At 43.7% G+C, this 13,139-nt stretch overlaps 1 protein-coding gene across 1 annotated transcript in view; it reads left to right on the top strand.

The window, feature by feature from the left end:
* The first annotated feature begins 9,873 nt into the window (after positions 1-9,873).
* The window catches only part of LOC123607958, a 44,582-nt gene continuing 41,316 nt past the window's right edge, over positions 9,874-13,139 (top strand). Inside the window, exon 1 of the mRNA XM_045497237.1 lies at positions 9,874-10,477. Coding sequence (XP_045353193.1) covers positions 10,460-10,477 — 18 coding nt within the window. The 5' untranslated portion in view covers positions 9,874-10,459. The remainder of the gene's footprint in view (positions 10,478-13,139) is intronic.

Below are 13,139 nucleotides of genomic sequence, written 5' to 3'. Positions count from 1 at the left end.
TGAGCATAGCAGGAATAAAAGATTCCTCTACAAAGGGCTGCAAATTTGCTTAGTTTCCGCAGGTGCCATTCTGATTCTTTACAGGCGTAGCACCACCTATGATTGTACCATTCATGGCAACACTGCCCATACGTCGCTGTAGATAAGTGAAATCAGTACCGCCATTTTGAAAAGCAACGTAGTTATATTAAAAAAAGATCAAGATCACGTACCCCAAATGACTCAATCATTCTACTCCTGGATATTCTCCCTCTTGAAAGTCCAGCATATGCTCACAGGAAGTCATAACGTGATGGTTATTGCATTGCTGTTTCTAAGAGCCAACAAACCAAAAATCTAAACAAAAAAGACAGGATACTTGATCTAGGTTTATAACTATAATCATACACAAATCTCAAAAACATATCATTAAAAAGAGAAGTTAACTGCAAAAAACATATAAGATGTCAAATATGTCATGTTGAAGACTCAGAAACATCTGGGTAGGTAGATGATAGATGGACAGATAGATGGACAGACTGACAGGTACACAGTATGAGCACAGAAATGTAGATGGGAGTTATATGCATCAACGTCAAGATAATCATCCAGGGAACAAGGGTTAGAAAATGGGAAGGAGTAAGGTCTGAGCTGGGACTCTAATGTTTTCTGCCTTTAAATGATCCAAAGGAAATAAGATAAAACACGTTAACGTCCGTTTAGTCTCAGGGTTAGGTACACAGATATCTATTACTTTATATTTACGTATTTAAAATATCTAATACGTTGAAATAATTCTGAAAGAAGAAAAAGCAAGTGAGCAAGAAAGAGGTAATTGGTAGAGATTTTATAAGTAATAAACCTGTACCTTCCCCGCAGCTGTTTTATTTTATTTTTCAATCTCCTGTAGCAGCAATCTGGAGAATGAAATGTTCCTCAGCGAGGATTCAATGGGAGGTGGAGGAGGTGACAAGTCTAAGTGACAGGTGGGGGGGGGGTGACGTGTCGCACACAAGCCTCCTTAGTTGTGTGTGCACCCCAGGGTCAGGACAGCTGGGATGTTGCTGGGATTTTGAACAGAAGTCAACTTGGCAGAATTGTAAAAGCAGTTCCCTCTGGCTGGTAAACATATTCAGGAGCCCTCACACCTGCCTACTCAGGACTTTTCCTTACGGGCTCGTGAAGGTCAGCGGGACGGGCAGTACAGCCCATCTCCTCACACCCATGACAGCTTGGAAAAACATGCCAAGTGTGGCCGTCAACATCTCCTTCAAACCACCACTGAGTTTGACACAATGAAAGATTTTTTTTTTTTTCTTCTTCTCAGCAGTTACTCACAGGGAAAAAAAATAATCCTACATAAAATGATTAAATTCCCAAATATTTCCAGACTATTTGTGAACTTGCATCCAAGCTGCTTCTCTTCTTTTCTTTTTTTTCCCTTTCCAGACTTGTGTTCGTTGTCCGCTCCCCTTTCCAACCAGCAAACAGAAACTTTATCTGGCTTGTAGGACAATTCCTTCTTAAACACAAGAGCAAACATTTTTAGACCCGTCCCTAGGTCTGTCAGCTTAGGGAGAACTTTGGAATCAATTGAGCCTCTGTTGTTCCACCTATAAAATGGATTACAAAATAGATTACTATGTCAATGAGGGTTAGACCAAATGACTTAGGACAGCATAGTGAACTTAATATATATCTGCTGTTCTTAATTGTGAGGATAATCGCGATACTAATTGTCAGAGACATCATTAACCTAAAGAAAAATAGCATTGTAAACAAAGGAGTGGGAATGGGATACAAGAAATTTTGGTAGGAAAAGCAATGGTCCCTTGACAAAACAACACTCTAGATATTTTTTAGGGGCGCCTGCGTGGCTCAGTCAGTTATCTGACTTCGGCTCAGGTCGTGGTCTCCCGATTCGTGAGTTCAAGCCCTGCCTTGCTCTGCACTGACAGTGTGGAGCCTGCTTGGGTGGGAGTCTCTTTCTCCCTCTCTCTCTGCCTCTCCCCCACACGTGGTTTTTTTTTCTCTCTCTCTCTCTCTCAAAATAAATAAATTAAAAAAAAATTTTAAGTGTCTGGGAAGCTTGAATCAGCAAAATGATGGTTGAAGCATGGTCTCTGGAACCAGATCACCTGGCCTCAAATGTCTCTTATACCATCTTGAACAATTTATTCTATTACTCTGTGCCTCAGTTTCCTCCTAGGGTTGTTGTGCGATACAGGAATGAGTTAATAGATGAAATCCTTAGAGTAGCTCCGGACACATCTATATACTGTGATGGTCTTTTTTATTTAATTTCTTTTAATGTTTATTTATTTTTGAGAGAAAGAGACAGAATGAGGATGGGGGAGGGGCAGACAGAGAAGGACACATAGAATCCAAAGCAGGCTCCAGGCTCTGAGCTGTCAGCACAAAGCCCGACACGGGGCTTGAACTCAGGATCCTTGAGACCGTGACCTGAACAGAAGCCGGAGGCTTAACCGACTGGGCCACCCAGGCGCCCCTGTGATGGTCTTTTTGATGTGCCAACTGGGCCAGGCTACACTGGCCAGTTTTTCAAATAAACACGAATCTAGGTGTTGCAGGGAAGGTCTCTGAGAGACACCATTAAAGTTCATAATCAGCTGATTTTAAGTGAGGGAGCTAATCCTAGAAAATCTGGTGGGCTCAAGTCCATCAGTTGAAAGCTTTAAAAGCAGAACTGAAGCTTTCCTGAAGAAAAAGAAATCAAGTCCTCCCATAAAACGTCCACGTCTGCTCACATCCAGGCACCCCAGCCTGCCTTTCTTGGTGGCATGCCCTCGGGGGAGGGGGGGGTGCGGGAAGGGTGGTCAGACTTGCCCAGCCAGCCCCCACGGCGACGTATGCCAGTTCCTCGCAGTAAACCTCTCATATACATGTCTAATGGTTCTGCTTTTCTGACTGAACTCTTCCTGACACATGTGCACAGGGCTGTGAAATAAAGCACTATGAAATAAATCACGATTATTTTCGGTTTGAGGTGTACCAGTGTTGGCAGAAGAGAACGTAAAGTTTAGTCAGGAAAAGGAAAGGATGTCAAACATTATTTGGAGGACAGGTAGCTCCTGGATACAGATAATGAGATACCTAAATTCTCCTGCCATCACAAGACCCAGGAGTAGACCCCTGCCACCCTCAGTCGGTCCTGGCCTCTCTGGACGCCCCCTTCTTACAACTGAGGCCCCCTGGGAGTGATGACTGTTCCTCACAGCACCCTCAGGACTATTTTCGTGCCTTGAGAAAGAGTGATGCATTTTTCTGCCAATTACAAAGCGTCCATTTTTCCCCCCTTTTAATATAACTGTAAAGACTTTAAGACTTCTGAGAAGAAACCCATCTTGCCTTTTAATACAAAGAGTCGATTATGACTGGGGCCGGGATGGCACAGGAGCCTGGTTGTTGGGGGGCCTCGTCTGTCAGAGTATATTTGACTACTTGAAATTTGAAAATAAATGATCCTTGAATTCACCAAAGCATTTGAAAGAATGCACTCTGTAGGAAAAGGAGATCCTTCTGATATGGAGCCACTTTCCAGGTTGGTCAAATGTGAGACAGTGGAAGTGTGGTTTGACAGCCAGTTTAATTTCACTTGGCTCTGTGTGTGTGTGTGTGTGTGTGTGTGTGTGTTGGGGTGCGGGCCTGTGTGTCTACCTGCACACGTGTTTGCGTATACGCGTGTGTGTGGCAATAGGATTCTGTCCTCCATCAACGGTCACTTTCTTTCCTTCCATGTGATATTCTTTTACCTCTTTGGCATTTCTCCATAGTAACATATTTTCCCCACTCAATGCAGTTGTTGACGCCTGGCTCAGTACGATGCCGCCACTGAAAGCAAGAGGAGAGACCAGGTGAACTCAGGCCTACACTTCTATTTGTGCAAATGCTGTGATGAGATCTGTAAATACCTTCTCCTTTGTGCCTATACAGTTAAACCTTGGGTTGCGAGTAACGTGTTCTTCAAGCGTTCCGCGAGGCGAGCAAACCTTTCCAATGCATTTTAACTTCAAAAACAAGCGATGTCTTGCAATGACTGGTATGTGACGCTGAATGTCACATGATCACGACTGAGCCAATGGTGCTTGAAATGCGCTTTGTTTTTTTTTTTGTTTGTTTGTTTTAATTTTTTTTCAACGTTTATTTATTTTTGGGACAGAGAGAGACAGAGCATGAACGGGGGAGGGGCAGAGAGACAGGGAGACACAGAATCGATAACAGGCTCCAGGCTCTGAGCCATCAGCCCAGAGCCCGACGCGGGGCTGGAACTCACGGACCGCGAGATCGTGACCTGGCTGAAGTCAGACGCTTAACCGACTGTGCCACCCAGGCGCCCCAAAATGCGCTTTGATATACAAGTGCTTTGAATTACAAGTGTGTTTCTGGAATGAATTATGCTCACAAACCCAGCTTTTGTTTACATTGTTAGACTAGTTTTTGAATAGAGAGATTGAATTCCAGTGAAATATCATTTTTAGCAATCCTAGTCCAGATGGTGAAACCAGCCAGCCCTTTCTGAGATCTGTCCTCCGCACATCTTCTAACCTCCCCAGCTGTCCCAACTATGAAGACTTCACCCCAGGACATAATCAGAGATGATCGGTTATAAGCCATCTATGCAACACTGTCAACTGATCACTGTCCGTTGGGGAGAAACCATTTTTAAATCTTCCCTTTGGCTGTACAGAGTTTTAATACTTTAAACGTGTGGTGGAAGGAGGTTTTTGGCAGGGACGTCTAATTTTCAAGCAGGAGAGAGTACCGACCACACAGTTGGAAGGGCTGGGTTCAAGACATGACCAAATCAATGTGTGCCTCTGACTAAGCCATTCCATGCCCTGACCTTGAGGTTCATGGTCTGTGAAATGGGGGTCATATTATCTGCTTAGCGAGTTGTTTTCAAATCTTAAACTGGTCATTTACTTGGATGTTCTTGGTTAAGTTGCAAGCAGTCTGCAAATGGAGAGATTTGCTTTCTCCCTCTGTAAACACACTGTCTTCTCTCCCCAGGCCCCCAGGCCAGGCAGCCAGCCAAGAGCACCCTGTCCAAAGGGCTAAAAATCATAGGAGCTGATACGTATTGAATCCTACCTAAGTGCCAGGCACTGTCTTCTTGAAGCTGAAGAATTTGTCTTCTCAACACGACGGCCTTATCAGGTAGGTACTATTCGTGTCATCATCACCCCCCATTTTGCACAGAAGGCAACCGAGGCACAGGAAGGTCAAGTAACATCCACGTGTTCACCGCCAGCATGTGGTGGGGCTGGAACTTGAACCCAGGTGACCTGGCTTGAGAGCAGAGTTATAACAAGTCCACTGTACCACCATGAGTGTAAACCCTGTGTATTGAATGGAATCAGACTACTCCGTTCTTCTGCAGAAAGTTAAAAGTCAAGGGGCGCCTGGGTGGCGCAGTTGGTTAAGCATCCGACTTCAGCCAGGTCACGATCTCGCGGTCCGGGAGTTCGAGCCCCGCGTCGGGCTCTGGGCTGATGGCTCAGAGCCTGGAGCCTGTTTCTGATTCTGTGTCTCCCTCTCTCTCTGCCCCTCCCCCGTTCATGCTCTGTCTCTCTCTGTCCCAAAAATAAATAAACGTTGAAAAAAAAAAAATTAAAAAAAAAAAAAAAAAAAAGAAAGTTAAAAGTCAAAAGAGGATAGATAAACAAGGTGGCGGAAAAAATACTTTGGGGCCTGTGTCGGGCCTAGGTGAGCTGGGTAAAACCCAAGATGCTGAAGGTGGGTAAGAGGAGCCGGGAGGGCCGAGGAGGCAGTACGTATTCACGAGGTCTTCAAGCAGCCACCCGTGGGGGGGAGCGTTCATCCTGGCCCCGCGTGTCCCCTGCCAGATAAGATGGTAGCTGCCCGTCAGGCTCATTGGCAAGTTACAGCTACTGGCCCTGTGTCTTTTGGAAAGTGCGAGTGTGTGTTGGCTCCAGGCGTCTCCCATCTGCTGAACCCCCAGGCTGCGCTCCCTGCTCTGCCTGCAGAGATGGCACCCGCTGGGCAGGCTTTGCGGTAGAGAGGCTGGACGTGTGAACGTCGCATACCCGGGGTTGGGGTAGGGAGATCCTTCTGTCCCCTTGCACACCGCCCTGAGATGATTAGCAGCCTCTTCCTACCCTTTGCTCTCACTGTGTGTTCTACATGGACTTAATAAGCCATGTGGTAATTTGGTCTCTGAGCCCCTCTGTTCTGTGACCCCGGGGACAGCATACAAGTTGGTGTACTTGGAGGTTACTTGGAAGACCGTTTTCTACAGGGCACCCCAAATTTCACCATAGTCGATAATTTCAAACTCTTGTACCAAAAAGCATCTACCAAGTTACAAATAAGCAGCGAAAATCCTATTTAATTTTTTTATAACCCCCCCCTTTTCTGTAGCCCTTCACCGATCGTTAAAGCTGGTCGAGTTGTTTTCAGTTGTTCTCATTGTTTTCAAAATGACCAGTTTAAGATTTGAAAACAACTCGCTGGTAATGAAGCTGGTAATGATGATGACCTTGAACTTGATGGCCTTGAAGATGTTTTTTTTCATATTTATTGCAGAAGTGATATTGCAGAATGGTGCTGAGTTGTTTGCACGTACTATCTCAATTAATCCTTGCGGCAACCCTGTGAGCCAATTTTCATTATTATCCTGATTTTGAACTTCAAAACTGGTCAGGGGTGAAGGAGAACTGAAGAGAGTTAAGTAGTATTTTTTTTTTAAGGTTTTCACTTATCTATTTTGAGAGAGAATGTGCAAACAGGGGAGGCGCAGAGAGAGAAAATCCCAAGCAGGCTCCGCACTGTCAGCGCAGAGCCTGGCGTGGGGGCTTGATCCCACAAACTGGGAGATCATGACCTGAGCCGAAATTGAGAGTTGGACGTTCAACCAACTGAGCCACCCAGCCGCCCCCTAGAGTGAAGTAGCAGTGATCATTAAGTCCTGTCATTATTAAATTGCTGAACAGGATTTCAAGCCAAAGTCTGACTCCTGAGTTGTCCATTTTACCATGGGTGGGTTGTAGTAACAGACCTAATATCCCCAAATCAAGTGCACACTTGGAGAAGGTAGAGAAGAGAATAGACCTGAGAACCCATGAATTGAAACAAACAGCCTTTGATAGTCGAAAGTTGACAGCATGGATGTGCTTACCTGAACCCTTGAAAAAAATATATGTTACACATGAAACCCTGGAAAGAAAATAAACCATAAATAGCTATTCGAAAGCACTTCCTGAAAATGGGTACATCTCACATACTAACTGCCGAAAGCAGTAACTTCCATAGAGTAACATGAGGGGCAGGGGGAAAAAGCCTTTCAATTTTTATTTGTGCAATTTTGCGTTATTGGAACTTTTATGCCCATATAATTTGATGTCATTTTTAAAACAATAGGGGGAAAGAAATATCATTAACATCCCCAAATATGATGCTGGTGGCAAATTTTCTGTGATACTAATGAAGCCTCAGCTTCGGGGCCCCTTCCCAGAGCCTGTACTTAATTTTGTATTTGTCAATTTGTGTAAGTTTCTGGCACCACGAAATAAGGAATTGCCCCATGAGGACGTGCCTGGTAAAAGGGAAAGAGCAACATAACAAAAGATTAAAGTATCATGTTTCACGTCACCATCCACAGTGCTGTGAGACAAAGGGCTAGCATATCTAGAAGCCAATTTTGAATAATTTGGGATAATAAAGTCATTTAAAAAATAAGGCAGTTTTTAAAAATGTAAACAATTCAAAGTGAAATGTAAAAGGCAGCACCTTTCCTGTTCTTTGTTTCCTTTCTCTGTGCCTTTTTAATTCCTCTTTCCTCCAAGTGTATCTGCTTTTTCCTAGAAGGCTAAGGAGATGATGAGGCAATTTCAGCAGGGAGTTTTATGCAGATGCGGTATTTACGACGGCAGTCCTGGGGAGAGCCTGTGATTAATGATCACATATAACCTGGTTCAATATATATATTTTTAAAGTAGTCTCCCTTATTGGCAGCGATGCACTACAAAGGGGAATATCCACAGCAGGATCTCTTAATCCGAGGACACAGACCAATGGGTCAGTTGGGTATTGTTTATAACCTTTAAGATCAATGGTTTTGAAGGTCATGTGTGGCACACATTTATTTAGCCTGCCAGTAGCAAGTCTATTTCCTGGATATGTTAACAAAACTGCTAACGTTCACCATTTTCTCTACCTGGCCTTGGCTGCTATTTCTTTTTCCAAACAACTATCGCAAGACAGATTGGCCATTCCCATTAGATCGAGGAACATTTGGCCACCACATTCCTCTGACTCTCTGGTTTTCCTCTCTAGAAATTAGTCAAGAAGTCACATAATTGGGAGGATAATTATGTGTCCGGAGCAGCAGCAGGGAGAGCCATAGAAGTAAGAAGCTCACCCAAGCGAGGTTATCAGAGAAGTGTGTTAGAATCACATCTTTGCATTTTGCAGCTTGTTTTTCCCAGAATCCTTCCCCTGCAGCGTGTGTTGACTGCCTGGAGAGGCCCTAAGCCGGTGATTCTGAGCCCTGGCTGCAGTGAAGAAATACCCTGGGGGAGCTCGTGGACAATACCGTGCCAGAGCCCTCGCAATGGAGACGTCATTCAATTGGTGGAGCCAGAGCATTGGTATTTTTAGAAAGCTTTCTAGAGGATTCCAAGGTGCAGCAAGGTTGAAGTTACTGTGCGCGGTGTTGACTGATCACTTCCATTACTCTGCTTTACGTAAGATCTGCAGGGTATTCAGCTCTTGAGGTGCCCTTCTCTCTTCTCCTGCCTTTACTCTGTCCTCCAGGTCCCTTCTCTTATGCTTTCATTCACTCGCGCATTCATTCATTCATTCATCAAAAAAAAACACTTACCAGGTATGTAGTAAGTGTCTGACGCTGGGCTAACATGGTGGGCACAAAAAGTAATAATAATGGAAATACAGGCACTGCCTTTGAAGAGTCAGAATTTAGCAGATAGATATAATAGGCCACCAACCATCCATTTGCCTAGGACGAGGGGGTTAGGATCCCGGGATGTGGGACTTTCAAGACTAAAATCAGTAAAGTCCTGGGCAGTAGAGAAGTAACATTTCAAAAAAAAAAAAAAATTACGTATGTATGTGCCTGGGTGGCTCAGTCGGTTAAGTGTGTGGCTCTTGATTTCCGCTCAGGTCATGATCTCGGGGTTCCGGATATCAAGCCCTGCACCGGGTTCTGTGCTGACGTACAGAGCCTACTTGGGATTCTCTCTCCATCTCTCTCTTGCTTCACCTCTCTAAATAAACATAAATAAATATATATATACACATATACATATATCTGTATAATACATATATATATGTGTATATAAATCTTAGAGCCCTAATAGAGGATGAATTCTCATTTTAAACTTCCAGCTCATTTAATGGAGAGATAGCAACTCCCAGGAAAGATAGGGACCTCCCCCCCCACCACCACATACAAAGATCTATCTCAGCTGGAATATAATGGGGTTCATCGATCTATTTTTTATTTTATTTGTTATTAATTAATTTTTTAATGTTTATTTATTTGTTTGTTTATTTAATGTTTATTGAGAGATAGAGAAAGAGCACAAGTGGGGGAGGGGCAGAGAGAGAGAGGGAGACACAGAATCTGAAGCAGGCTCCATAGGCTCTGAGTTGTCAGCACGGGGCCTCACGTGGAGCTGGAACTCGGGAATGGCGAGATCATGACCTAGGGGGAAGCTGGATGCTTAACCTACTGAGCCACCTAGGCACCCCTATTCCTTTTTTTTTAATGTTTATTTATTTTTGAGAGATAGTGACAGAGCACGAGTTGGGGAGTGACAGAGAGAGAGAGAGAGAGAGAGAGAGAGAGAGAGACACACAATCCGAAGCAGGCTCCAGGCTCTGAGCTGTCAGCACACAGCCCGACGTGGGGCTCAAACCCACAAACCACGAGATCATGGCCTGAGCAGAAGTCGGATGCTTAACCGACGGAGCCACCCAGGCGCCCTAATGGGGTTCATTCTCTTGGTAACAGGCACGTCAAATGGGCTACTGTGCCTGTGTTGGACAGAGATATAAATTCGGTGAAATAGCTGCTTGTTAACAGTTTTTTTTTTTGCTACCAGTAATTCCCATGGGGTCAAACTCTGGTAATTTGTGCTGAGCAGGAGAATCGCCCCAACCCAGCATATCATTCTGATAATGGTGAATTACACAACGGCATACCGACATGAAGTAAAAACAAGCGATTGAGGCGTATCTAGTAGAACTTGGGAGAAATTCAGAAAACGTTATTTTTGGCTCAGTGGCAAACACTGGCTGTTTGTAATTCATGACATTTTAAATTAAAACTTGGCCAAGGAACGCACCGGATAATTGGTGATTATTTCAGATTTGGGGTCTATCTCTAGCATGTCTATTTTCATTCCAGCTGCTGGTTCCTCTCAGAGTACCTGTGCTGGGGCACACAGAGGGAGCTCGAGCCCTGAGAAGCTAAACGATGTTCCGGGAAAGGCAGGTAATGTTATGAAATAGGTGTTTGTGGTGGTTTGCTGACCATCTCTCATCCTTTGTATGGCTTCCGATGTTTTGACTTCGTACCGTGACTTTCTCAGCAGGGAGTCTGTTGACCCCCTCGGAACATGGGCCAAACCTGTGTGTTACTTTCAATGGCGGAAAAATGATGCTGGGTGGGTTCCACAGTAGAGGCCTCAAGATGCCTGGTGGCTTCTGCCTCACGTGTCCACCCCTGTGGCTGAGCTGTCAGAAATGCCTGGTCTGAAAATGGATAGGCCTCAAGAGCTTGCTGGCCAGGAAACCTAGAATGGCAGGGCTCAACACCTCTCCAAAGATATGCTAAGGAACGAAGTGAAGGAGATCGACTCAGAAGTCAGGGTGGTGGGGCGCCTGGGTGGCTGAGTCGGTTAAGCATCCCACTCTTGATTTTGGCTCAGGTCATGATCTCAGGGTTCATGAGATTGAGCCCCTACATCAGGCTCTGCACTGATGGTGTGGAGCCTGCTTGGGATTCTCTCTCTCCCTCTCTCTGTCTCTGTCTCTCTCTCTTTCTCTCTGCCTCTCTCTTTCTCTCTTTCTCTCCCAAATCAATAAAATTATCTTAAAAAAAAAAAAAAAAAAGAAATTCAGGGTAGAGGTGGAAACGTTATCCACTCAAAGGAAGACCGGCCTCCTGATTGTCTTATTCTCTCCAGTGGAGAGCTTTCTAGAGTGTGGTGTTGATCATGCTCCTCCCTTGGTTAAGATGTTTTAATCACCAGGGCTTAGGGCCAGAGTATGGGTGGAATCTTATGTAAACATAGCTAAAACAGTAAAAGTATAAATCACTTTTAACAAACTAATGAACAAAAGCTATCCTGTGAGATGTATACCATTATGATGACAAAATAATCACCACAACATGTAAAATCATGGTTTTCTAGATGAATAAAGTCAGAGAAATAGTAAAACAGCTAACTTATATTGTGGTGCTTGTCTGGGTATTCTGACACAGTCTGATTATGTCAGGATGATTAAGAGAATAAAGACACACAAAACATATAGCTTGTTATATATTTATTCTATAATATTCATCTTAGCAAAATCACTAATTACATTTTTTAATCAAGATTTTCACATAATGTAGGTTGTAGTGATAGTAAAGAATTGAAATTTTAAAAGTGCACAAAATTAATTGTGGACATATTTTTATGCAAGATATATAGTAAAGTAAATGTAAAAAATGAAAAATAAAAATAATTTTTCATATGTCTTTTCAAAAAAGGCTTTTGTCCAGAGGTGCCCCAGTGGCTCAGTCGGTTAAGTGTCTGATTTGGGCTCAGGTCATGATCTCACCGTCTGTGAGTTCAAGCCCTGCGTCAGGCTCTGTACTGACCGCTCGAGCCTGGAGTCTACTTCGGATTCTGTGTCTCCCTCTCTCTCTGCCCCTCCCCTGCTTGTACTCTCTCTCAAAAATAAACATTAATTTTTTTTTTAAATGGCTTTTGTCCAAAAAGGTCAAAGTTATCTGTGAAATGAAAAGGCAAAGGCCAAATTATAATGAAAGAATATCAAAATAAGACATTTTAAAATAAAGCCTTTACCCTCATGGACAGGTTTGCCCGCAGGCATTGCAGGAGGAGAGGCCACCAGGAGAAAAAGTGAATCACAGAGTAGAAAGCCCCAATCCTGCTAGACCCTGGAGGGAGGTCCAGACTCCCCAGTTGAGCACAGGTGTGCCCAGGTGAACCCAAGCTCCAGTGGACCCGTCAGCTGAATGCTCCCTCTTGAGAAAGTCCTGGAAAGATGAGCAAATCAGCCCCTGGCCAATAGACAGAATCCTAACAAATAATAACTCATTATTAGAAATCTGAGACAGTATTATTTCTATTTCCAAACATGGAAGGAAAACAGACAAGAAACAACAACAACAAAAAAAAGGCTTGCCCAGTGCAATGCTGTCACTTCCTGCAGGAGCTCTGGTTGTGAACAAAGTCTCCATAATCCTTTTCCCTTCCTGCTATTTCTTAGAAACCTGCAGGGAATCTTCAAGAAAATGAGGAAAACTGAAATTAGGTATGGATTATTGCCTTGGCCCATATCTGTCAGGTAAAGTTAATCCTCAGTTTTAGATGCTCTGACACTTGTAGAGCAGCAAAACATTAGGAGCAAAGTTTTTATTGGCACTGAGTCAATGTAGGAATGGATAGATGTCAAATGAACTAAATAAGGTGACAAGAAAGAGTGCTTGGCAAAATCTCTTGCACTAACATATGTATTCTTTCATTTTTTATCCGCACGCATATAGACTTGACCGAAAATTAGAACTCATTATATCCAGGGAAACCATGTGCTTCTGGTTCTGTAAAACTTATTATCTGAGGCATCATTAATCAAACATATCAAATTAACAGACACATATTTGTTGAGCTCATACTGTGCATGAAGCTCTGAGTCCAGGGCTGTATCACATTTTCCAGCTGAAAAACCAGTGTGGATGGCCTACTTGCGACTGGCTCACATTTCTAGAACGATGTGGATATTCCTCTCTGGTAGTAATGGTGGGTGGATGAAGACCTTGGATTAATTGTTGTGCACACTTGAGGGTCTATGAATTATCGGTCATCCATGTATCAAATGAAACATTTCTGCCGTATATATTTTGCCCAGAAATATATTTATAA

This window comes from Leopardus geoffroyi, chromosome B2, assembly GCF_018350155.1.
Source record: "Leopardus geoffroyi isolate Oge1 chromosome B2, O.geoffroyi_Oge1_pat1.0, whole genome shotgun sequence".
NCBI classification, from domain to species: domain Eukaryota; kingdom Metazoa; phylum Chordata; class Mammalia; order Carnivora; family Felidae; genus Leopardus; species Leopardus geoffroyi.
The sequence above is the reverse complement of the archived record's forward strand: the minus strand, read 5'-3'. Positions and strand labels throughout refer to the sequence as shown.